This window comes from Lethenteron reissneri, chromosome 55, assembly GCF_015708825.2.
Source record: "Lethenteron reissneri isolate LAM-NWPU_2019-01 chromosome 55, ASM1570882v1, whole genome shotgun sequence".
Classification (NCBI taxonomy): Eukaryota; Metazoa; Chordata; class Hyperoartia; order Petromyzontiformes; family Petromyzontidae; genus Lethenteron; species Lethenteron reissneri.
Genome location: NC_083833.1, coordinates 238,758 through 266,708, shown reverse-complemented (window position 1 = coordinate 266,708; position 27,951 = coordinate 238,758). Strand labels below are relative to the sequence as shown.

The 27,951-nt window shown below is 52.2% G+C and overlaps 1 protein-coding gene across 3 annotated transcripts in view; it reads right to left on the bottom strand.

Annotated features, from left to right (window-relative positions):
- LOC133356632 (voltage-dependent calcium channel subunit alpha-2/delta-3-like) overlaps window positions 1-27,951 on the bottom strand; it is a 148,985-nt gene that overhangs the window by 85,399 nt on the left and 35,635 nt on the right. For all 3 annotated transcript variants that reach the window (XM_061574253.1, XM_061574254.1, XM_061574255.1), the window contains exons 3-9: window positions 27,685-27,801; window positions 18,811-18,870; window positions 17,151-17,298; window positions 8,117-8,248; window positions 7,724-7,793; window positions 6,702-6,852; window positions 5,201-5,275 (exon numbers count right to left, since the gene is read on the bottom strand). In XM_061574253.1, the coding sequence (XP_061430237.1) occupies window positions 5,201-5,275; window positions 6,702-6,852; window positions 7,724-7,793; window positions 8,117-8,248; window positions 17,151-17,298; window positions 18,811-18,870; window positions 27,685-27,801 (753 nt within the window). The remainder of the gene's footprint in view (window positions 1-5,200; window positions 5,276-6,701; window positions 6,853-7,723; window positions 7,794-8,116; window positions 8,249-17,150; window positions 17,299-18,810; window positions 18,871-27,684; window positions 27,802-27,951) is intronic.

Sequence of the window (27,951 nt, the reverse complement as noted above, 5' to 3'; positions counted from 1 at the left end):
TCTGTGCTCTGAAGCCTGGACAACCTACCCCCCTCACATCGGACGCCTCGAGGATATCAACATCAGGCGCCTCCAGCGGATCATTGGCATCGTCTGGGAAGGATCGTGTCCCTCGCGTTGATTTACCGAGACCATCGGCGTGGAAGCAACCCGAGCAAAGAGGCGACTACGGCCGGTTGGACAACGTGATTCAGATGCCCGGCAGCCATCTACCTCATCAGGCGCTCTGTGCACAACTCCCGGAAGCCAGCCACAGACCAGGCGGTTAAAACACTGAGGTATAAAACACTGAGGTATAAAACACTGAGGTATACAACACTGAGGCATAAAACACTGAGGCATAAAACACTGAGGCATAAAACACTGAGGCATAAAACACTGAGGCATAAAACACTGAGGCATAAAACACTGAGGTATAAAACACTGAGGTATAAAACACTGAGGTATAAAACACTGAGGTATAAAACACTGAGGTATAAAACACTGAGGTATAAAACACTGAGGTATAAAACACTGAGGTATAAAACACTGAGGCATAAAACACTGAGGCATAAAACACTGAGGCATAAAACACTGAGGCATACAACACTGAGGTATAAAACACTGAGGTATAAAACACTGAGGTATAAAACACTGAGGTATACAACACTGAGGTATAAAACACTGAGGTATAAAACACTGAGGTATAAAACACTGAGGTATACAACACTGAGGTATAAAACACTGAGGCATAAAACACTGAGGCATAAAACACTGAGGCATAAAACACTGAGGCATAAAACACTGAGGTATAAAACACTGAGGCATACAACACTGAGGCATACAACACTGAGGTATAAAACACTGAGGTATACAACACTGAGGTATACAACACTGAGGTATACAACACTGAGGTATAAAACAATGAGGTACAACACTGAGGTATACAACACTGAGGTATAAAACACTGAGGTATAAAACACTGAGGTATACAACACTGAGGTATAAAACACTGAGGTATAAAACACTGAGGTATACAACACTGAGGTATACAACACTGAGGTATAAAACAATGAGGTATACAACACTGAGGTATACAACACTGAGGTATAAAACACTGAGGTATAAAACACTGAGGTATACAACACTGAGGTATAAAACACTGAGGTATAAAACACTGAGGTACAAAACACTGAGGTACACAACACTGAGGTATACAACAATGAGGTATAAAACACTGAGGTATACAACACTGAGGTATAAAACACTGAGGTACTAAACACTGAGGTACAAAACACTGAGGTATACAACACTGAGGTATAAAACACTGAGGTATAAAACACGGAGGTATAAAACACTGAGGTATAAAACACTGAGGTATACAACACTGAGGTATACAACACTGAGGTATAAAACACTGAGGTATACAACACTGAGGTATAAAACACGGAGGTATAAAACACTGAGGTATAAAACATTGAGGTATACAACACTGAGGTATAAAACACTGAGGCATACAACACTGAGGCATAAAACACTGAGGTATAAAACACTGAGGTATAAAACACTGAGGTATACAACACTGAGGTATACAACACTGAGGTATACAACACTGAGGTATACAACACTTCTGTATACAACACTGTGGTATAAAACACTGAGGTATACAACACTGAGGTATACAACACTGAGGTATACAACACTGAGGTATACAACACTGAGGTATAAAACACGGAGGTATAAAACAGGGAGGTATAAAACACGGAGGTATAAAACACTGAGGTATAAAACACTGAGGTATACAACACTGAGGTATACAACACTGAGGTATACAACACTGAGGTATAAAACACTGAGGTATACAACACTGAGGTATACAACACTGAGGTATAAAACACTGAGGTATAAAACACTGAGGTATAAAACACTGAGGTATAAAACACTGAGGTATAAAACACTGAGGTATACAACACTGAGGTATAAAACACTGAGGCATACAACACTGAGGTATTAAACACTGAAGTATAAAACACTGAGGTATACAACACTGAGGTATACAACACTGAGGTATAAAACACTGAGGTATACAACACTGAGGTATACAACACTGAGGTATAAAACACTGAGGTATAAAACACTGAGGTATAAAACACTGAAGTATAAAACACTGAGGTATACAACACTGAGGTATACAACACTGAGGTACAAAACACTGAGGTATACAACACTGAGGTATACAACAATGAGGTATAAAACACTGAGGTATTAAACACTGGGGTATGAAACACTTAGGTATTAAACACTGAGGTATACAACACTGAGGTATACAACACTGAGGTATAAAACACGGAGGTATAAAACACTGAGGTATAAAACACTGAGGTGTACAACACTGAGGTATACAACACTGAGGTATACAACACTGAGGTATACAACACTGAGGTATAAAACACTGAGGTATAAAACACTGAGGTATAAAACACTGAGGTATAAAACACTGAGGTATACAACACTGAGGTATAAAACACTGAGGTATACAACACTGAGGTATAAAACACTGAGGTATAAAACACTGAGGTATACAACACTGAGGTATACAACACTGAGGTATACAACACTGAGGAATACAACACTGAGGTATAAAACACTGAGGTATAAAACACTGAGGTATAAAACACTGAGGTATAAACCACTGAGGTATAAAACACTGAGGTATAAAACATTGAGGTATAAAACACTGAGGTATAAAACACTGAAGTATAAAACACTGAGGTATACAACACTGAGGTATACAACACTGAGGTACAAAACACTGAGGTATACAACACTGAGGTATGCAACACTTAGGTATACAACGAGGTATAAAACACTGAGGTATTAAACACTGAGGTATTAAACACTGAGGTATGAAACACTGAGGTATACAACAATGAGGTATAAAACACTGAGGTATACAACACTGAGGTATAAAACACTTAGGTATTAAACACTGAGGTATACAACACTGAGGTATGAAACACTGAGGTATACAACAATGAGGTATAAAACACTGAGGTATTAAACACTGAGGTATGAAACACTTAGGTATTAAACACTGAGGTATACAACACTGAGGTATACAACACTGAGGTATACAACACTGAGGTATACAACACTGAGGTATACAACACTGAGGTATAAAACACTGAGGTATACCAAACACTGAGGTATAAAACACTGAGGTATACAACACTGAGGTATACAACACTGAGGTATAAAACACTGAGGTATACAACACTGAGGTATACAACACTGAGGTATACAACACTGAGGTATACAACACTGAGGTATACAACACTGAGGTATACAACACTGAGGTATAAAACACTGAGGTATAAAACACTGAGGTATACAACACTGAGGTATACAACACTGAGGTATAAAACACTGAGGTATACAACACTGAGGTATAACGATTATCTGAAGGGGAGAATAAAGAGGTGCAAAATCAAGCCCAGCGGCCTTGAGGCAGCTGCAGCCAACCGCCGCCCACTATGGCGCTCCTCGTGCGATACCTTGAAGAACAATGGCACCCAGCAGCGGATACTGCGTCGACAGCGCAGACACCAACGCACTGTACCAAAACCATCCCAGCTGTTGATGACGCAGCCATTCCCTCCCTTCTCTTTACTTGCAAAAACGTGGAGACCTCTAATGGAACATCTGCACCAGTTAGACAGATTCAGGCTGGTCTTCCTACGATCCATCCAGGGTTTAACCAGGCTGGATTGTGTGAGGAGCTCACAGATCCTTGAAAGATCTGGACACAGTTCCATCGATGAGCTCCTCCAGCAGGCGTAGCTGCGTTGATTGAGTCATGTAGGCCACATGCTCAACCACCAAATAACCAAGCAGCTTCTAGTTGGCCGGATAGAGAGGGCTAAACGGGCGTGGCATGGGCTGGAGAAGAGATGGAGCTGATGCGGAACAGGAAGATGTGGAGCCGAGTGGACTTGCCGAAGACCGGTACCAGCGGTGTCAAGATCGGCCTACTGGGCAGTGCCAGGCTAGGTGCACTCTGAGGCTACTGGGCAGTTGGAGGCAGTCGTCCTCCAGCAACAATGGACGGTGGAGGAACGACACTCACAACAACGATTGGAGCGATGGGCAGATAAAATGCAGCGACTAGGCACAGTGCGGAGCACAGGTGGTGCGCATCTGCCAGTGCCGGCCTTCATAGGTGCTCCTCGCTACAAGCACGTACACAAACCGTCTTTTACAGGGTACACGGGAGGTCTTTGAAGGTGAGGAGGTGATGATGAGTGAGGGTGGGTGAGGAGGTGAGGGTGAGTGAGTGTGAGTGAGTGTGAGTGAGTGTGGGTGAGTGTGGGTGAGTGGGTGAGTGAGTGTTAGCGAGTGAGGATGAGGGTGAGTGAGTGTGGGTGAGTGAGTGAGGGTGAGTGAGTGTGGGTGAGTGTGGGTAAGTGAGGGTGAGTGTGGATGAGTGTGGGTGAATGAGCGTGAGTGAGGGTGGGTGATTCAGTGGGTGAGGGTGAATGTGAGTGAGTGTGAGCGAGTGAGGGTGGGTGCGAGTGAGGGTGGGTGAGAGTTAGAGTTAGGGTGGGTGAGAGTGAGGATGAATGAGTGTGGGTGAGAGTGGGTGAGTGGGTGAGTGGGTGAGTGGGCGAGTGAGAGTGGGTGAGTGTGGGTCAGTCAGTGTGCTGGGTCATGTAGCTCGCATGCCCAGCCACCGCATGCCTAAACAGCTTTTGTTCGGCCGGATCGAGGGGGCTAAACAGGCGTAGCACGGGCTAGAGAAGGGATGGAGTGATGTGGTACAGGAGGACGTGGAGCTCAGTGGACTTGCCGATGACTGGTACCAGCGGTGTCAAGATCGGCCTCAGTGGAGGAGGCTCTTGAAGGACGCTACTGGGCAGTTGGAGGCAGTCGCCCTCCAACAACAACGGAGGGCGGAGGAGCGACGCTCACAACGAGCGGAGCGCCGGGTGGCTAAAGCACAGCAAGTTGGTACAGTAAGGGGCACAGGTGGTGCATCAGCCAGTCATCTCGGTCATCTCGGTCAGTCGACCCGTGGCACCTGCTGGGTCTGCCCCGTGACCTCCTGCCAGCGGGCGTTTGACACTTCACGTGGCCTCAAGGTGCACTTGGCCTGGCACAAGCGTCGTGGTGACGTCACCGCCACTTAGTGGCGAATGGCGGTTGTTGTTGTGTGTGTGCTTACCTCACGATTGTCACGGTCGGCCTGCACCAGCGTCTCGTTGAGGCACGGCTCGACGTAGTGCAGGAAGTCGTTGTACTGCACTCAACACGCACAGACAAAGATCCCCCTGCAGCCTCAGCAGAGCGCTGGGGAAAGTGCTGGTCGTGAGCAGCGCCTATCAAGGCCGGCAACGGTGGCACACGAGGCAGTGGGTTGCCAACACCATGCCCGGCCGCCTTTGTCTCCCCAGTGGCGATGTTTATTACACACCGCATCAGGTACTCATTTGAGGCTGAGTCAACCTAGTTGCAGGCCATGAGTGGAAATCGAACTTGGGTCGCCAGGCTCATAGCGCAGTGCAGCGCTAGACACTACACTACCACTCACTCACCACAACAAAGGCAAGAGTCCCCATATAGCCTCCACAGCCTGTCGGTGCAAGTGCTGCTCGCGAGCACCTATGGAGGCCGGAACGTCACACGAGGGATTGGGTTGCCAACACAACGCCCGGCCGCCTTTGTCTCCCCAGTGGCGATGTTTATTACACACAGCATCAGGTACTCATTTGAGGCTGAAACGACCGAGGGTAGGCCCATGACCGGTTCAGATAATCGTCATGAGTGATCATGGTGGCCGTGAGCGGGAATCGAAGCCGTTTAGCCGGTTTGGTAGTGTATTGCACTGCTACTCACGACACCATCGCTCACGAATACAGCAACGCTCTCACACACACACACAGACACACACATTGACCTACTGACCCCACTCACACTCATTCACCTCACTCACACTCATGGTCCTCACTCATTCACCTCACTCACACTCATTCACCTCACACACATGGTCCTCACTCATTCACCTCACTCACACTCATTCACCTCACTCTCACTCATTCACTTCACTCACACTCATTCACCTCACTCATTCACCTCACTCACACTCATTCACCTCACTCACACTCATTCACCTCACTCACTCATTCACCTCACTCACACTCATTCACGTCACTCACACTCATTCACCTCACTCATTCACCTCACTCACACTCATTCACCTCACTCACACTCATTCACGTCACTCATTCACCTCACTCACACTCATTCACGTCACTCATTCACCTCACTCACACTCATTCACTTCACTCACACTCATTCACCTCACTCATTCACCTCACTCACACTCATTCACCTCACTCACACTCATTCACCTCACTCACACTCATTCACCTCACTCACACTCATTCACCTCACTCACACTCATTCACCTCACTCTCACTCATTCACCTCACTCACACTCATTCACCTCACACTCATTCACCTCACTCACACTCATTCACCTCACTCACACTCATTCACCTCACTCTCACTCATTCACCTCACTCTCACTCATTCACCTCACTCTCACTCATTCACCTCACTCTCACTCATTCACCTCACTCACACTCATTCACCTCACTCACACTCATTCACCTCACACTCATTCACTCACACTCATTCACCTCACGCTCACTCATGGCCCTCACCCCGATGATGTTGAAGAAGTCATTGTCTCCGAGCGTCTCCAGGATCGAGATGACGGTGCGCTTGGCGATGGTCATGCGCAGGCCCTTCATGCTGCCACTCACGTCCACCAGGATGACGACGTCCTTGGGAGACGTGGACGCCTGGATGAACCTGGCGACAAGGAGGAGCGACGAGGTGGACAAGCGACGAGAAGGTGGAGCGAAAGCGGCAGAGGTGGGAGGTGGAGCGAGAAGGTGGAGCTCACCATTACAAGTCGATCGATCACCACCACCATCAACACCATGACTGCATACATCACCATCACCACCCCCATCACCATGACCATCACTCACCACCCCCATCACCATCACTCACCACCATCATCACCATCACCCCCATCATCACATTCACAACCCCATCACCATCACCACCCCCATCACCATCACCACCCCCATCACCATCACCACCCCCATCACCATCACTCACACCCATCATCATCACCACCCCCACCACCACCATCACCACTCCCACCCCCACCCCCATCATCATCATCATCACCACCCCCATCATCACCATCACCACCCCCATCATCATCACCACCCCCATCACCATCACTCACCCCCATTATCACATTCACAACCCCATTACCATCACCACCCCCATCACCATCACCACCCCCATCACCATCACTCACACCCAGCATCATCATCATCATCACCCCCCCCCCTTGACCATCACCACCCCCACCACCACCACCACCATCACCACTCCCACCCCCACCCCAATCATCATCACCACCCCCATCATCACCACCCCCATCATCATCACCATCACCACCCCATCATCATCACCATCACTCACCCCCATCATCACCATCACCACCCCCATCATCATCACCACCCCCACCACCATCACCATCACCACCCCCACCATCACCATTACCACCACTCACCATCATCATCGCCATCACCACCCCCATCACCATCACTCACCCCCATCATCACCATCACTCACCCCCACCACCCCCATCACCATCACTCACCATCCTCTGTTCCTGCAGTCGTACTCAATGACGCCTCCTTCTGAGTTTTCATCGGCCTCCCACTTCACTCCTGAATCACAGAGAGACAGAGAGAGAGAGATAGAGAGAGACACGCAAGACAGATATATAGAGAGACAGAGACAGATCGATCGGCAGACAGAGACGCAAAGAGAGCTACAGGCAGACAGGGAATTCCCAGTGGGGTGAGGTCCCCCCGTCCGTTCACCCCACTCGCTCACCCCGCACCGCTCACCCTTCACTGCTCACCCCGCACCGCTCACCCCGCACCGTTCACCCACCGCTCACCCTGCCCCTGCTCACCCCACACCGCTCATCCCGCCCCTGCTCACCCCACACCGCTCACCACACACCGCTCACCCCACCCCTGCTCACCCGGGTACTGGCGGAAGAATCCGTCGACGCTGCCGAAGTACTGCCAGGTCAGCGTGGGGTCGCGCCGGGAGTTGTTCACGAAGACAGCGTTCAGCGCTGACGACCACAGTGCACCGTTGATGACGGCCGGGTCTGCGGGGTCACGGGGGTGGGGTCATCGGGTTACGAGGTCATTGGGACTTGGGGACACGGGGGGATTTGGTCAGGAGTCAATGGGTCGTGGGTTCATTGGGTCATTGAGTCATGGGCCGTGGGGTGATTAGGCCACGGTGTCAACGGGTCGTTGGGTCTCGGGGTTAATGGGTCTTGGGGTCAATGGGCCGTGGGGGTCAATGGATCGTGGGGTCAATGGATCGTAGGGTCAAGGGGTCAATGGATTGTGGAGTCAAGGGGCCAATGGGTCCTTGGGTTATTGTCGTGAGGTCAATGGGTTGTTGGGTTGTTGCGTCGATGAGTCGTGAGGTCAATGGGTCGTGGGGTTAATGGGTCGTAAGTTCATTGGGTCGTGAGGTCAATGGGTGGTGTAGTCATTTGGTCATGGGGTCGGGTCAGAGGTGGTTGTGGTGAAGGGATCGATGGTGCAGGGGTTAAAGCCAAAGTTCAATTCCCACTCAACAGCTGTCGGCACCGCCAGTGACGATTATCTAAACCGGTGTGTGGGCTTCCCCCTGGGTCGACTCAGCCTCAAAGAAGTACCTGCTGCGGTGTATAGTAATCTTCGCCACTGGGTAAACAAATACGGCCGGGCGTGGTGATGGCGACATGACTCCCTCATGTGCCCTGCCGCCATTCGTGGGTGATGCTCGCTGACATCACTTGCCACAAATATCGTGTTGAAGGCTATACGGGGGATATTTGTATTTGGCTTGGGTCGGGTATGGTTAGGGTAGGGTTAGGTTAGGGTTCGGGTAAGGAAAGGTTAGGGTTATGGTAGGGATAGGGAAGGGTTAGGGTAGGGTTATTGTAGGGTTAGGGTAGGGTTAGGGTAAGGATAGGGTAGGGTTATGGTAGGGTTATGGTAGGGTTATGGTAGGGTTAGGGTAAAGATAGGGTAGGGTTAGGGTAGGGTTAGGGTAGGGTTATGGTAGGGATAGGGAAGGATTAGGGTAGGGTTAGGGTAGGGTTATGGTAGAGATAAGGAAGGATTAGGGTAGGGTTAGGGTAGGGTTAGGGTAGGGTTATTGTAGAGTTAAGGTAGGGTTAGGGTAGGGATAGGGTCGAGTTAGGGTAGCAAGAGGACATGCCAGGGATATTCGGCCCAGAAATTGGCGTTGTAGAACATTTGATGTACATTTGTCATACATTTCTTGAAGATTGGGGAAACTTGACTTGGAATATTCCAACTGTTTAGAATCCCCCTTGGTGAGACGTTCCGTTGGTTGAACCCTTGACATCACTTCCGGTCTGGCAGTATAAAAAAGAAGCCAGGAGAAGAATCAGATGGAGCGAGTGGACAGTCGGGATTTTAGTCTCGTGCTGATCATTCGTCCTGTTTGCCCAATATAACATTTACCACACGTGCAGTTAATCCCAAATACAACTATCAGCAGTAGCAGAACATGCGTGCCTACAAGGACATTCAATTGATTTGGATAATGTTGAAGTTCTGTGCAAAACTAGCTTCTACTGGCCAAGACTAATTGGAGAATCTATCGAAATTAAAATAAATAAAAATTACTTTAACCGTTCGGATAGTTACCGCCTTAGTGCTGCATGGAAGCGAATCATCAAATAACACGTTATTTAAATGCATGCCTACAAAGGGCAGCGTACTTCAATAGGGATTACCGGTAATATGCCTATTTTAATGCACACAATAGACAGGAAGGACAAGTTCAAAGGGCTTGCATAATACATAATCTACGTTGCCTCAGTAATCCCCCCCCGCCCACGTGGCGCAAGAGCGCAGAAACGTGGTCACCACATCTACGCCTCTATATAAGGAACGAAACAGGTGGACTTCACAAATCTGGCTGTCGCCTGATGAAGCTAGTTCTAATTACTGGCAAAACGTCACGGTACTCAGATTGTAAATGTTGTGGCTTGGCTCTCCAACACACCGGTGTGCTGTACTAGCATACTACACTATACACTACTACACACTAGTGCTGTACTAGTGACGAATTGGCATGTTCTGTTTACGTGACAACCCTTACTAGTTGGCGATCTAACCCAAAAAATCTCTATTATGCATGATATTGGTCGCGAAAGCCTACGTGTTAAACAAGGCCAGCCTGCGAATGCCTTCCATAAGCCGTGCTTGTTCTGCAATGCGAATCACACCACACTGGGTTGTTGCATTAAGGTCAAAGAACAGCCACAGAAAGACAGAATTGAGTTTCTGAAGAAAAGAGGACTTTGCTTTGGATGCCTTAAACAAGGGCACCTTAGCAAGGAGTGTAGGAAAAGAATGATATGCCAAGAGTGTAACTTGAAGCATCCAAGCATGCTGCACGTCATTAAAGAAAGCAGTGTCACCTCTAAAAGGAATGAAGATGGCAACTCTGAAGAGAAGACAGCCTCAAGTGCTATTGTGTCCCTTAAGCATGGAACTTGTGGCTACACTGGGGCTGGAGACAGATCACTTATTCTCGCCATTGTTCCCGTGATAATCAAATCCAAAATAAATGAGAAGAGTGTGGAGACGTATGGATTCATGGATCCAGGGAGTTTAGTGACGTTTTGTACTGAAACCCTGAGGAAACAACTCAATGTCAGAGGCAGGAAGACTGAAATCCTTCTCCAAACCATGGGGCAGAAGTCAGTACACAGCTATATCCTGTCAGACCTGGAAGTGAGTGGACTTGAAGAGGGAGATTATATTGATCTGCCAAAAGTCTTCACCCACAGTGACATTCCAGTGAAGAAAGAAAACATCCCACTACAGCTGAGAGATGTTGAGAGATGGCCCTATCTGAGAGAAGTGCACCTCCCACGCATTGAGACAGAGGTAGGCCTGCTGATAGGAACTAATGCACACCAAGCAATGGAGCCATGGCAGGTGATAAATAGTGAAGGTGATGGACCCTACGCAATCAAGACCACTCTTGGCTGGGTCGTGAACGGACCTATGAGAACAGGAGATGCCAATGGAAGATGGCAAAGTTACAGAGCAAACGTATCTATATATATAAAATCGTTCATGTCTGTCTGTGTGTGTGTGTGTGGATTTCGGACCATACGCACTTTCATTGGACGCCGGTTGCCCCTGGCAACGGCTAGCGACGCCTTCGCCGCTTTCATTGGACCTGGCAACGGCTAGCGACGCCTTCGCCAAGGGCTGCAGTTTCATTGGACGGTGGTTGCCCCTGCCAAAGGCTAGCCACGCCTTCGCCGCTTTCATAAGCTCCTTAAATAATTAAATAATTGCCATTACACAGTATTGTTGGAGCGCTGAGGGGAAGGAAGGCACGCCACCCGTACCCTGCCTCTGCCGGGTGGACAATTTAGGCGAGGCCGCAGGCTCTGCACGCTACTAGGCCTCGACACCCACCACGCCACTCTGAGGTCAATTCATCAAAGTTTTTCCTACTCTTCACTCCACCCCTACCACAATGTGTGCAATTAATATTACTTTTAAACCCAAATCGATTACTTAAATGTTCACTGTACAAATAGTCATTAAGCTGGGTCAGTGTACTGCCAGTCTATCATGTAGACTCTAGCCTGCTTATTAAGCTCGGTGAGCGTACTGCCACTCTATCATGTACACTCTAGCCTGCTTATGAAGCTGACTGCGTGTACTGGCAGTCTAGAATGTGGACTGTAGCCTGGTTATTATAATCGATTAAGCTGGGTCAGCGTACTGCCTGTCTATCATGTAGACTGTAGCCTGCTTATTAAACTCGGTGAGCGTACTGCCACTCTATCATGTACACTCTAGCCTGCTTTTGAAGCTGAGTGCGTGTACTGGCAGTCTAGAATGTGGACTGTAGCCTGGTTATTATAATCGATTCTTTATATGTTCTTTGTACAAATAGTCATTAAGCTGGTTGAGCGACCCCAGTTCGATTCCAACTCACGCCCACCACCGCTGACGATTATTTGAAACGGACCTGGGCCTCCCCTACGTCGACTCAGCCAAAAACGCGTAACTGCTGTCGTGTGTGAACATCGTCACTGGGGAGACAAAGGCGGCCGGGCATCGTGGATCCAAGTCCCGGCCGAAGCCGGGTCATGTGTATGTGTGTATGTGTTTATGTGTATGTCTGTGTGTCTGTATGTATGTGTGTATGTATGTGTGTATATGTGTTTGTGTGTGTGTATGTATGTGGGTTTTTTTCTATGTTTTTATGTGTATGTCTGCGTGTCTGTATGTATGTGTGTATGTACGTGTGTGCATGTGTTTGTGTGTATGTATGTGTGTGTCTATGTATGTGTGTCTTTCTGTGTATGTATGTGTGTGTATGTATGTGTGCTGAGTACCGCCACTCTATCATGTACACTCTAGCCTGCTTATGAAGCTGAGTGCGTGTACTGGCAGTCTATCATGTGGACTGTAGCCTGGTTATTAATCGATTCTTTATATGTTCTTTGTACTAATAGTCATTAAGCTGGTTGAGCGACCCCAGTTCGATTCCAACTCACGCCCACCACCGCTGACGATTATTTGAAACGGACCTGGGCCTCCCCTACGTCGACTCAGCCAAAAACGCGTAACTGCTGTCGTGTGTGAACATCGTCACTGGGGAGACAAAGGCGGCCGGGCATCGTGGATCCAAGTCCCGGCCGAAGCCGGGTCATGTGTATGTGTGTATGTGTTTATGTGTATGTCTGTGTGTCTGTATGTATGTGTGTATGTATGTGTGTATATGTGTTTGTGTGTGTGTATGTATGTGGGTTTTTTTCTATGTTTTTATGTGTATGTCTGCGTGTCTGTATGTATGTGTGTATGTACGTGTGTGCATGTGTTTGTGTGTATGTATGTGTGTGTCTATGTATGTGTGTCTTTCTGTGTATGTATGTGTGTGTATGTATGTGTGCTGAGTACCGCCACTCTATCATGTACACTCTAGCCTGCTTATGAAGCTGAGTGCGTGTACTGGCAGTCTATCATGTGGACTGTAGCCTGGTTATTATAATCGATTCTTTATATGTTCTTTGTACTAATAGTCATTAAGCTGGTTGAGCGACCCCAGTTCGATTCCAACTCACGCCCACCACCGCTGACGATTATTTGAAACGGACCTGGGCCTCCCCTACGTCGACTCAGCCAAAAACGCGTAACTGCTGTCGTGTGTGAACATCGTCACTGGGGAGACAAAGGCGGCCGGGCATCGTGGATCCAAGTCCCGGCCGAAGCCGGGTCATGTGTATGTGTGTATGTGTTTATGTGTATGTCTGTGTGTCTGTATGTATGTGTGTATGTATGTGTGTATATGTGTTTGTGTGTGTGTATGTATGTGGGTTTTTTTCTATGTTTTTATGTGTATGTCTGCGTGTCTGTATGTATGTGTGTATGTACGTGTGTGCATGTGTTTGTGTGTATGTATGTGTGTGTCTATGTATGTGTGTCTTTCTGTGTATGTATGTGTGTGTATGTATGTGTGCTGAGTACCGCCACTCTATCATGTACACTCTAGCCTGCTTATGAAGCTGAGTGCGTGTACTGGCAGTCTATCATGTGGACTGTAGCCTGGTTATTATAATCGATTCTTTATATGTTCTTTGTACTAATAGTCATTAAGCTGGTTGAGCGACCCCAGTTCGATTCCAACTCACGCCCACCACCGCTGACGATTATTTGAAACGGACCTGGGCCTCCCCTACGTCGACTCAGCCTCAAACGCGTAACTGCTGTCGTGTGTGAACATCGTCACTGGGGAGACAAAGGCGGCCGGGCATCGTGGATCCAAGTCCCGGGCGAAGCCGGGTCATGTGTATGTGTGTATGTGTTTATGTGTATGTCTGTGTGTCTGTATGTATTGTGTGTATGTATGTGTGTGTATGTGTTTGTGTGTGTGTGTATGTACGTGGCTTTTTCTATGTTTTTATGTGTATGTCTGCGTGTCTGTATGTATGTGTGTATGTACGTGTGTGCATGTGTTTGTGTGTATGTATGTGTGTGTCTATGTATGTGTGTGTGTCTTTCTGTGTATGTATGTGTGTGTATGTATGTGTGTTATGTGTCTGTATGTGTGTCTGCATGTATGTGTGTGTATTGTGTATGTGTTTGTGTGTATGTATGTGTGTTTGTGTGTATGTGTGTCTGCGTGTATGTATGTGTGTGTATGTGTGTGTCTGCAGCAAGCGCGTGTATGTGTACCTATGGACGCGCGCGCGTGTGTTGTGTAGGGGGAACGGTAGTGTAGTGCTTAGCGTGCTGCCTGTGTCTGTGTGTGTGTGTCTGTGTGTGTGTGCGTGTGTGGTGTGTGGGGAGCGGTAGTGTAGTGGTTAGCGTGCTGTCTGTGTGTGTGTGTCTGTCTGTGTGTGTCTGCGTGTGTCTGTGTGTGTGTCTGTGCGTGTGTGGTGTGTGAGGAGCGGTGGGTGTAGTGCTTAACGCTACGCTGCGCTACCAACCCGGCGAACCGAGTTTGATTCCCGCTCATGGCCACCACCGGTCAAGATTATTTGAACCTCCCCTAGGTCGACTCTGCCTCAAACGAGTAACTGCTGTAGCGTATTAACATCGCCACTGGGGAGACAAAGGCGGCCGGCCGTGGCGGATACAAGTCCCGGGCGAAGCCGGGTAGTAAAGCTAGTCTCCATATGAAACATTGAAGAACTGTTAGTCCAACAATACCGTGGAACACTTTCCATCTTCGACTACTTATTATTATTGTCTTCTTTGGGTCTTTCGGTAAAGCCACGTAGATAGTTATTATTGCCCATTTAAAAAAATCTTTCCTGAGGTTTGTGTTCGTGTGTTTGCTTTTGTGAACCGGGTGTCTATAGCTCGCTGTCCACTCTCTCTCCACGTTTCCAACATCGTCTGCGCCCAAGCGAAGATGGCGGTGCACAAGGATACAGATGCTGCAAGGCGACGCTGACGGCTGCTCTGTGGTGCTTCCAGTGTTCAGGGGTCTGCTCAAGGCGCGGCTCCAGTTGGAGCGCGCCGCGTACCACTCGCATGCCGGTGGCGCTTTGCGCGTCTTCTTCGAACGCTGGGGGGCCGGAAAAGCCCCCCTCTCTGTACCAGCGTGAGCGGCACCCTCCTGTTCACCTTCTCACGTGCTCGGTCGTCGGGGGCGTGCACGACGACCACCACCACGTGACGGGTTTTTTGTATTTGGGTCATTTTTTTGCTAGTGACTTTGTGTTTCGCATCGAAATCGCATCCAGTACTGTTGCTGCTGACGGCAATAAAAGCGGTTTAAAAGTCAAAAGTCTCTCCACGTCTCTCTCTGTCTCCCCACACTCTCTCTCCCCCTCTCTCCATATATCTCGCCTGTCTCCTCTCTCTCCGCTGGTCAACAGCAGTGGCAGATCTAACGCTGATCGGAGCCCCGCCCCTCCACCATCTTCCTCTTCCCTCCTTCCCCCACCTGCTCCCCACCTCCAACCGCCGCCTCTTCCTCGCCCTCCTCCTCCCTCTGCCCCTCCTCTCCCCTCTCATCCATCTCCTCCTGTCCCCCCTCCCTCGTCCTCGCCCCCCCACTCCTCCCCCCCCCCACTCCTCCTCCCCCATCTCCCCTTCCTCGCTCCCCGGGTCCCCCTTATCGGCAGACGAGCAAGGCAGCCCCCCCCCCCCCCATTTATTAGCCGGGGTGACACAAAGACAAAGACCCCCCGTATAGCCTGCAACAGACTGCCGAGGCAAGTGCTGTTAGCAAGCAGCAGCGCCTCTGAAGGCCGGCACTGTGGCACACGAAGGACAGAGTGGGTGGCCAACACCACGCCCGGCCGCCTTTGTCTCCCCAGTAGCAATGTTTCTTACACACCGCACCAGATACTCATTTAAGGCCCAGTCGACCGAGGGGAGGCCCAGGACCGGTTCAGATAATCGTCACTCGTGATGGTGGTGGCCGGGAGTGGCGATGCTTTAGCACGCACCGCTTCAAACCAGGCACTCATTTGAGTCGACCTCGGGGTGGCTCATCGTCGTCATCGCGTCGTCAGTTAAAGCAGCAGCCGAATATTGTCTATCAACGCGGGATTCGATTCTCAAATGTGGAGGGGAAAAAGCCAGAGGAGGACCTGGAGAAAAATCCCCGCGACCACCACGGAGAGAGAGACAGAAACTCCAACTACAGGTAGTCCTCTACTTACGATGGAGATGCGTTACGACGACCCCATCGTAAGTCGAAAATATCGTAAGTCGGACCATCGTAACTCGGGGACTACCTGTATACAGAAAGCGTTAGGGTCGAGATCAAAGCCACGACCTCCTTCATATCATGCGAGGTAGTTAATATATCCTAAGCACCGTCATGATGATAAGAGAGAGAGACATGCAAACTCCAAATATACAGCAGCCATCATTAGGGTCGGGATGGAACCCACGACCTCCTACATACCAGGCGAGGTAGTAAACATCTATGAGCCACCGTAATGATGATGAGAGTGAGAGACACGCAAACTCCAGATATGCAACAGACATCGTCAGAGTCGGGATTGAATCCACGACCTCCTCTGCACACCACAAGACGCAAACTCCACATGTCGCCCAATGAGGCAGAGCACTTCGTGGGCACAAGAGCAGCGCTTATGAAGGCTGCTACCGTGGCCGCCTGTCCTGTGAGCTGGACAGGCTGGTCGGGACCACGCACACCCGGCCGCCTTTGTCTTCCCCAGTGCTGGTGATTGCTATGTTTGTGTATTACACACCGCAACATAGGCCCAGGACCTGGGACCGGTTCATGTAATCGCCACTGCTGTTGGCTGCGAGCGGGAATCTAACTTGTGAGTGAACAAGTAGGCATACAGCTGAGAGTACAGATAGGCGTACAGGTAAGTGTACAGGTGGGCACACAGGTTATTGTGTTGGTATCCATGCCGCTTATTGAGCGTAGCGGTGGGGTGTGAGCATGGCAGGGCGAGCGTCGCGGGGGGCGAGCGGTGAGCGTTGGGGGCGAGCGGTGAGCGCGCGCCTCACCCTTGTTGTAGACGTTGGTGGGCACCTGCACCCCGCTGAGGCTCGTGTTCACCGACATGTTGTTGTAGTGCTCGTTGGGCTCCAGGCCCAGCTCAAGGCCGTAGTTGTCTCTCTCGTCCTGCATGCTCAGCGCCGTGTAGTAGGGGTACTGCGACACACAGACACACAGACAAAGATCCCCCGTGTAGCCTCAACGGGCTGTTGCGGAAAGTGCTGCTAGCGAGTTGCATCAATGAAGGCTGCCACTGTGAAATACGAGAGGATGGGTACTGAAAACAAGGATAAAAACCCCCCGTGTAGCCTGTCACTGACTCAACACCTCATCTGTCAGCCAGGGTCTCTTAGGAGGTCTGGACCGTGTACCCAAAGCAGCCATTGCAGCTGCATGAGCCACAGTCCTAAACCTGCCCATTTCCCCTCGACATCTGGAGGAGTGGGGGACGATGCCAACCCCAGCCGCGAGCGATGATCAGCTAGCTGAGACCATGCCACTAAGGGTGTGAATGGGGTCCTGGGTGTACACCCACCACTGGAGTGGAAGAATGGTAGGCGCATCTTACAGATGACAAGTCGATGGTCAGTGGGCAGATCAGATTCACGGTAGGTCCTGTTGTCAAGGACATGGGCTCGCATCCGCTGTTCCGTAACTATGTAGTCCAGCAAATGTTCTTGCTTGGACCCGGCATGCATCTATGATGTTGTGTGGATGTGCCGATGCCGGAACAGCGTGTTGGTAATTACAAGCCCATGGGCTGCACAAAAATCTAGCAGCCTCCTGCCGTTGTTATTGAGCTTATCTGGCCCATGCCTTCCAATCACTCCAGATCAGGCGCCAGCATCATGATCAACTCGGGCATTGAAGTCACCCAACAAGATGACTCTGTCCCGAGTGGCCACTTTAGCCAGTACCTGTGACAGGAGGTCATAGAAGGCATCTGACTCATCGGCCTTGCCTGCATCCCTCCACGGATGTCCGTCTTCAGTGGGGGCATAAATAACCACGACCACCACTCCTCGCCTCTGGTTGATGGGAAGGCGAGCCCTCCACACGCACACACCCACACGCACATACAGGGACACCCACACGCACACACAGGGACACCCACACGCACACACCCACACGCACACACTCTCACACGCAGGGATACGCACACACACACACACTCTCACTGCTGAATCGACACAACGCTCACCGTCTCCCCCCGCGAGGTGCGTGTCCCATCACCCCACTGCACTGAGCACCACCCACGTCTATCACACGCACGCTCGCCCGCTCACTCCCACAAAGACAAAGATCCCCTGTGTAGCCTTCACAAGCTGCTTGGGGCAAGGGCTGTGCTGTTCGCGAGCAGTTGCTATGAAGGCCGGCAATGTGGCACACGAGGGTGGGCGGGCAGCACCACACCCTATCGCCTTTGTCTCTCCCCAGTGGCGATGTTTTCACACCGCACCGGGATCTCATTTGAGGCGGCCACCAACAAAGTGTGCAGGCGGTGCAACTGCGCCCATGGACACCCCCGGGGGACCCCACGGGACTCACGTGACCCACGCACCCCACGTGACCCACGCACCCCACGTGACCCACGCACCCCACGTGACCCACGCACCCCACGGGACCCAGGAGGCCCGGGGGGGGGGGGAGCCGAGGGGGCGACCTCACCTCGAGGTTTTCGTCGTAGGTGTGGTTCATGTTCGCCTCTTCAGCGGCCTCCACTAGGCGCTGCGCACACACACACCATCATCAGCAGCAACGTCATCATCAGCAACATCATAATCATCAGCAACATCATCAGCAGCAACATCATCATCAGCAGCAGAATCATCATCAACAACATCATCAGTGGCAATATCATCAGCAGCAGCAACATCATCATCAGCAACATCATCAGCAACATCATCATCAGCAGCAGCAACATCATCAGCAACATCAGGAGCAGCATCATCAGTACCATCATCATTATCAGTACCATCATCATCAGTACCATCATCATCAGTACCATCATCATCAGTACCACCATCATCAGTACCATCATCATCAGTACCATCATCATCATCATCAGTACCATCATTATCAGAACCATCATCATCAGTACCATCATCATCAGTAACACCACCATCAGCACCATCATCATCACCACCATCAGTACCATCATCATCAGTACCATCATCATCAGTACCATCATCAGTACCATCATCATCACTAACACCACCATTAGCACCATCATCATCAGTACCATGATCATCAGAACAATCATGATCATCATCAGTACCACCCTCATCATCATCATCAGTACTATCATCATCATCAGTACCATCATCAGTACCATCATCATCAGTACCACCATCATCATCATCAGTACCACCATCATCATCATCAGTACCACCATCATCATCAGTACCACCATCATCATCATCATCAGTACCATCATCATCATCACTAACACCACCATCAGCACCATCATCATCACCACCATCAGTATCATGATCATCAGTACCACCATCATCATCAGTACCACCATCATCATCAGTACCACCATCATCATCAGTACCATCATCATCATCAGTACCACCATCATCATCAGAACCATCATCATCAGTACCACCATCATCATCAGTACCATCATCATCAGTACCATCATCAATCACTAACACCACCATCAGCACCATTATCATCACCACCATCAGTACCATCATCATCAGGACCATCATCACGGTACGGGCAGATCGCTGACAAGCCTCATCCTCCCCCATGACCCCTCTACCGACCGCCTTTGTCTCCCCAGCGGCGACGCTCGCTGCGTACCGCACCTGGAAACTCATTTGAGGCTGAGTCGACCTAGGGGAGGCCAAGCTCCGGTGCTAAGAATGTCTTGTTTACACATCCCACGACCGAGTTGGGTTCCAGGGGACTGTTCGTAAGTAGATTTGTTCGTAAGTACCAATTTAACTTCCGTCGATTCCAAACGTGTTATACGGCGTGTACATTAAACACGGAGAATGGTTTTAAAAGTTGTATCATCTCCTGTAGATGTAGATGCCACTGGTTCTTCATGTTTTTCAGATGTTGATGCCACTGGAACTTTATTTTCTGTAGATGCCACTGGTTCTTCATGTTCTGTAGATGTAGATGCCACTGGTACTTCATGATATGCAGATGTAGATGCCACTGGTTCTTCATGTTCTGTAGATGTAGATGCCACTGGTACTTCATGATATGCAGATGTAGATGCCACTGGTTCTTCATGTTCTGTAGATGTAGATGCCACTGGTACTTCATGATATGCAGATGTAGATGCCACTGGTTCTTCATGTTCTGTAGATGTAGATGCCACTGGTACTTCATGATATGCAGATGTAGATGCCACTGGTTCTTCACGTTCTGTAGATGTAGATGCCACTGGTACTTCATGATATGCAGATGTAGATGCCACTGGTTCTTCATGTTCTGTAGATGTAGATGCCACTGGTACTTCATGATATGCAGATGTAGATGTCAACTGGTTCTTCATGATATGCAGATGTAGATGTCACTGGTTCTTCATGTCCTGTAGGTACAAGATGCCACCGCCGCCATCTATTGCACGGCGGTAGAACTTACGACTCTCGGTCCGAACAGCTGCGACTGGACATATGGACAGTTTGGTAGTGGGATGGCTGCAAGTCGAGAGAGCTCCTCTCTCTGGGGGATGTTTGCTCTTTCACACTGGAAATGACGTCTCCAGAAGAGGTGCGAGCACCTACACTCGAGTCCAAATCTGTCGATGGACTCTGTTCGTACAGTACCTATTGACTGGATGTTGCTGGGTGGATGGAGGGGGATTTAAGTTGTGCCCCCCCCGCTCCTGCTCCACTAACCTGCGCTTACGAGCGCGTGGTGAAGTATGGCCAAACAACCCCCGTAAACCGACAAGTTTGTTGCATGTCGGGAAGTACGCTAAACATTTTGAACAGACACATATTCACATATATAGATAAAACCCAACGATTTTTCCCAGGGGTTCGGGTGTTCAATTCCGGAAGGCAGACTTGGGTCATACTGCAGGCACAGTCATCATAAATGTACTGCCCATACGTAATCTGCCAGTGGTGGAAACTCCACGTTCCTATGGCGGGGACGACAATCCAGACAAATTAGCCTTATTGAGCCGTTGGCACTCAACCTCCTGGTTGCAACGTCAGCGGAGCCAGCGGCGGAAATGTCGCATTCCTATGGCGGGGACGAGTATGACAAGTGAGCCCCAATTGAAGCACTGGTGCTCATATGGTGATTGCAGCAGTGGATAGACCATTGGCTCGTGATGGTAATGATGACGTGTTATGGAAGTGAGGAGGATTGGGGAGGCCTTCATCCAGCAGTGGATAGACCATGGTTGATGATGATTACTGTCTTAATTGTCTGAATCTGAGGTGGTGGCGCAGTGGTTAGTCGTCCCTCTGTCTCCCTCTCCATCTCTCACTCTGTCTCTCCCTCTGTCTCTCTCTCTTTGTCTCTGTCTCTCTCTTTCTGCGGTGCCAGGGAGGATCTGCCCCACCAGTACTTACGCTGCCAGCGGCTCATCCGAATGTTCCGGCTTTTGGGGAACACTTTCAGGAGACTGGGGGTGCCCTTCTATAGCAGCAGCTTCGTATACGGGACGGCGCCTTACCTGGCTAACAAGCGCCACGACCTCGCCAACTTCGTCCGCGCCCAAGCGAAGATGGCGGTGCACAAGGATAAAGATGCTGCAAGGCGACGCTGACGGCTGCTCTGTGGTGCTTCCAGTGATCAGGGGCCTGCTCGGGGCGCGGCTCCGGCTGGAGCGCGCCGCGTACCACTCGCATGCCGGCGGCGCTTTGCGCGTCTTCTTCGAACGCTGGGGAGCCGGAAAAGCCCCCCTCTCTGTACCAGCGTGAGCGGCACCCTCGTGTTCACCTTGTGAAGCGCTCGCTCGTCACCGTGGCGTGCGCGATGACACCACAACCACCACGTGGCTTTTCTTTCGTGTTGTGCGCGGTGCTTGTAGCGCCACAGCGCGTCGATTTGTAACGATTATTTTCATTTGTTTGCTGGTGACTTTGTGTATTTCATATTGAAATCGCCTCCAGTGCATTTGCTGCTGGCGGCAATAAAAAGTTGTTTAAAAGTCAAAAGTCTCTTCATAACTTTCTCTCGCTGTATCTCTCCGCATTTATTTCTCTCTCTCTCTCTTTGTCAATCGTTTTCTCTCTCTACATATCTCTCTTTATTGTTTCACTTTGCATCTCTCTCATCTCGTTTATTGTCCTTCCCCCGCACCTCTGATTAGCGCGGTTGGCTACGTAGGTTGCAAAATAAGTTCAACACACACACATCTCTCTCACCTTCAACTTTCTCATCTCTCTCTCTCCCCTACTAATCTCTCTCTCAAATATCTATCTTACTAATCTCTCCCTCTCTCTCATCTCTCTCATCTCTCTCGCTCTCTCTAATCTCTGTCTCTCCCATCTCTCGGCATCAAAGTCGCTCTTTCCTCCTCCGCCTCCTCCAGACTCGGGTTTCGCTTCCACGCCCTCCGCCGCTAGATAATGCCTCCAATTACTCGCTACCGCCATTCTCATCGCTACCCCCCCTCCCACTTAGGGGGGCGGGCAAATTGCGAGAGGGGCGAGAGGGGAGGGGTAGAGGGGTAGAGGGGGAGGGGGGAGGGGGGAGGGTAGAGGGGAGGGGAGGGAGGGGGAGAGGCATTGCCGGAACAAAATTATCCCAACTTAATGAGCGCAACCCCATCATCATCACCCCCATCATCATCATGCCCATCAACAGCCCCATCAACATCCACATCACCCCCATCAACACCCCCATCAACACCCCCATCACACCCCATCAACACCCCCATCAACACCCCCATCAACAGCCCCATCAACATCCCCATCACTCCCATCACCCCCATCAACAGCCCCATCACCCCCATCAACAGCCCCATCACCCCCATCAACAGCCCCATCGCCCCCATCAACTTCCACATCACCCCCATCAACACCCCCATCAACATCCCCATCACCCTCATCATCACCAACCCCACCATCATCCCCACCATCATCCCCATCATCATTATCACAACCCCCATCACCATCCCGATCACCATCCCCACCATCATCTTCACCATCATCATCACCATCATCATCACCATCCCCATCTCCACCATCATCCGGCCATAACAGAGCCAAGGCAGCTGCGCGAATGAAACTCCGATGTTCGGTGATGGGGGGATGGGGGTAGGGAAGTGGGTGGAGGGGAGGGAGGAGGGGAGGGGGGTAAAGATGGGGGGTAGGGGGGAGGGGGGCCCGGTGGGACTCCCCCCACACAGCCACGAACCCGGCCACCCGAGTTCGATTCCCGCTTGCGGCTATCACCACCAACACCGCCGGTGACGATTATCTTGAACCGGTAGCTGGGCCTCCCCTAGGTCGACTCGGCCTCAAATGAGTACTTGGTGCGGTGGGGAAACATCGCGAATGGGGAGACAAAGGCGGCCGGGCGTGGGGTGCTGGCCACCCACCCCATCGTGTGCTGTGCCGGCCTTCATAGGTGCTGCTCGCTAACAGCACTTGACCCGACAGTCTGTTACAGGCTGCACGGCGGATGTGTGTATTTGTTTGTGTACACCACACACACCACACACACACACCATACACACCACACACACACACACACACCACACACACCACACTTTTAATTACCCAGATCATATCTTCACCTGACTCTCCACACATTTCTTCCCATCTCTCCCCAGATCTCCCCAACATCTCCCAAGTCGTCTCCTGCCCTTCTCCCCGTCGTCTCGCAACTTTCTCTCCATCGACCACGACGCTCAACCGCCCCCACCACCAACACATCTCACCCCCCCCCACCAACACATCTCACCCCCCCCCACCAACACATCTCACCCCCCCCCCCCCCACCAACACATCTCACCCCCCCCCACCAACACATCTCACCCCCCCCCCCCCCCACCAACACATCTGACCCCTCCCCACCAAGGCATTTCACCCCCCCCACCAAGACATCTCACCCCCCCCCCCACCAACACATCTCACCCCCCCCCCACCAACACATCTCACCCCCCCCCCCAACACATCTCACCCCCCCCCCACCAACACATCTCACCCCCCCCCACCACACATCTCACCCCTCCCCACCAAGGCATTTCACCCCCCCCCCCACCAAGACATCTCACCCCCCCCACCAACCACATCTCACTTCCCCCTCACCAACACTCACCCCCCCCACCACACATCTCACCCCCCCCCCCCACCAACACATCTCACCCCCCTCCCCACCAACACATCTCACCTCCCCCTCCCCACCAAGGCATTTCACCCCCCCCCCACCAACATCTCCCCCCCCCCCACCAACACATCTCACCCCTCCCCACCAAGGCATTCACCCCCCCCCACCAAGACATCTCACCCCCCCACCAACACATCTCACCCCCCCCCCCCACCACCAACACATCTCACCCCCCCCCCCCCACCACACACATCTCACCCCCCCCCCACCAACACATCTCACCCCCCCCACCAACACATCTCACCCCCCCCCCCCACCAAGGCATTTCACCCCCCCCACCAACACATCTCACCCCCCCCCCCAACACATCTCACCCCCCCCCCCCCACCACACATCTCACCCCTCCCCACCAAGGCATTTCACCCCCCCCCCACCAAGACATCTCACCCCCCCCACCAACACATCTCACTCCCCCCCCACCAACACATCTCACCCCCCCCACCAACACATCTCACCCCCCCCCCCACCAACACATCTCACCCCCCCCCACCAACACATCTCACCCCTCCGCACCAAGGCATTTCACCCCCCCCCCACCAACACATCTCACCCCCCCCACCAACACATCTCACCCCCCCCCCACCAACACATCTCACTCCCCCCCACCAACACATCTCACCCCCCCCCCACCACACATCTCACCCCCCCCCACCAAGACATCTCACCCCCCCCACCAAGACATCTCACCCCCCCCCCACCAACATATCTCACCCCCCCCCACCAACACATCTCACCCCCCCCACCAACACATCTCACCCCCCCCCACCAAGACATCTCACCCCCCCCCACCAACACATCTCACCCCCCCCACCAACACATCTCACCCCCCCCCCACCAACACATCTCACCCCCCCACCAACCACATCTCACTCCCCCCCCACCAACACATCTCACCCCCCCCCCCACCAACACATCTCACCCCCCCCCCCCCACCAACACATCTCACCCCCCACCAACACATCTCACCCCTCCCCACCAAGGCATTTCACCCCCCCCCCCCCCCACCACACATCTCACCCCCCCCACCAACACATCTCACCCCCCCCCCCACCAACACATCTCACTCCCCCCCCACCAACACATGTCACCCCCCCCCCACCAACACATCTTACCCCCCCCCACCAACACATCTCACCCCCCCCCACCAAGACATCTCACCCCCCCCCCACCAACACATCTCACCCCCCCTCCCCACCAAGGCATCTCACCCCCCCCACCAGACATCTCACCTCCCCCCCCCACATCTCACCCCAACCCACAAACACATCTCCCCCCCCCCCCCACCAACACATCTCTCCCCCCCCCCCACCAACACATCTCACCCCCCCCCCCACCAAGGCATGTCACCCCCCCCACCAACACATCTCACCCCCCCCACCAACACATCTCACCCCCCCCCACCAACACATCTCACCCTCCCCACCAAGGCATTTCACCCCCCCCCACCAAGACATCTAGCCCCCCCCCCAACACATCTCACCCCCCCCCCCACCAACACATCTCACCCCTCCCCACCAAGGCATTTCACCCCCCCCCCACCAACACATCTAACCCCCCCCCCCACCAACACATCTCACCCCCCCCCCCCACCAACACATCTCACTCCCCCCCCACCAACACATCTCACCCCCCCCACCAACACATCTTACCCCCCCCACCAACACATCTCACCCCTCCCCACCAAGGCATCTCACCCCCCCCCACCAAGACATCTCACCCCCCCCCCACCAACACATCTCACCCCCCCCCCCACCAAGGCATCTCACCCCCCCCCACCAAGACATCTCACCTCCCCCCCCCCACATCTCACCCCTACCCACAAACACATCTCACCCCCCCCCCACCAACACATCTCACCCCCCCCCCACCACACATCTCACCCCCCCCACCAAGACATCTCACCCCCCCCCCACCAACACATCTCACCTCCCCCCCCACATCTCACCCCAACCCACAAACACATCTCACCCCCAACCCACAAACACATCTCACCCCCCCCCCCACCAACACATCTCACCCCCCCCCCCACCAACACATCTCACCCCCCCCCCCACCAACACATCTCACCCCCCCCCCACCAACACATCTCACCCCCCCCCACCAACACATCTCACCCCCCCCCACCAACACATCTCACTCCCCCCCCACCAACACATCTCACCCCCCCCCACCAACACATCTCACCCCCCCCCCCCCACCAACACATCTCACCCCCCCCACCCCCACCAACACATGTCACCCCCCACCACATCTCACCCCCCCACCCCCACCAACACATCTCACCCCCCCCCCCCCACCAACACATCTCACCCCCCCCACCAACACATCTCACTCCCCCCCACCAACACATCTCACTCCCCCCCCACCAACACATCTCACCCCCCCCCACCAACACATCTCACCCCCCCACCCCCACCAACACATCTCACCCCCCCCCCACCAACACATCTCACCCCCCCCACCAACACATCTCACCCCCCCCACCAACACATCTCACCCCCCCCCCCACCAACACATCTCACCCCCCCCCACCAACACATCTCACCCCCCCCACCAACACATCTCACTCCCCTCACCAACACATCTCACCCCCCCCACCAACACATCTCACCCCTCCCCACCAAGGCATTTCACCCCCCCCCACCAAGACATCTCACCCCCCCCCACCAACACATCTCACCCCCCCCCCCCCACCAACACATCTCACCCCCCCCCCCCCACCAACACATCTCACCCCCCCCCCCCACCAACACATCTCACCCCCCCCACCCCCACCAACACATGTCACCCCCCTCGTTTATTTTGCGCCAACAACCTCCAGGGTGTTTCTCTCTGTCACCGCCTCCAGAGGTGAACTCCTGGGGGTGGGAGCGCAGCGGCAGGTGCCCTGCGTCAACCACTCCACGTCGTCAAGGCTCCGAGGGCTCAGGGATGTCCCGCGTGCCCGCGCTCCAGAGCTTGGGGTGTGGGAAGCAGCTGATGAGGCTCGCTGCCTGCCCAGCGACGATTGTGGAATTCCGGCCACTCACCAATCCACTCACTCAGCCACTCACCAATCCACTCACCTAGCCACTCACCCAGCCACTCACTCAGCCACTGACTCACCAATTCACTCACCCAGCCACTCGCTCAGCCACTCACCCAGCTACTCAACAATCTACTCACCCAACCACTCGGTCAGCCACTCGGTCAGCCACTCACCAATCCACTCACCCATCTGCTCACCTTCACCGCAGTCACCTTCTTGCTGAACATCGTTTCCATGTTCTTGGCAATCTTCTTCACCAGCTGCAGGCCATCCACCTCGTCGATCCGCACCCTCTTCTCTGACTCCTTGTATTTCTGTGGAGGCATCGTCACCAACATCATCATCATGAGCATCACTATCATCAGCCAGCATCAGCAGCATCACCGTCATTACCACCATCGTCATCAGCATCACCGTCATCATCATCAGCATCATCACCATTGTCATAATCAGCATTATCGTCA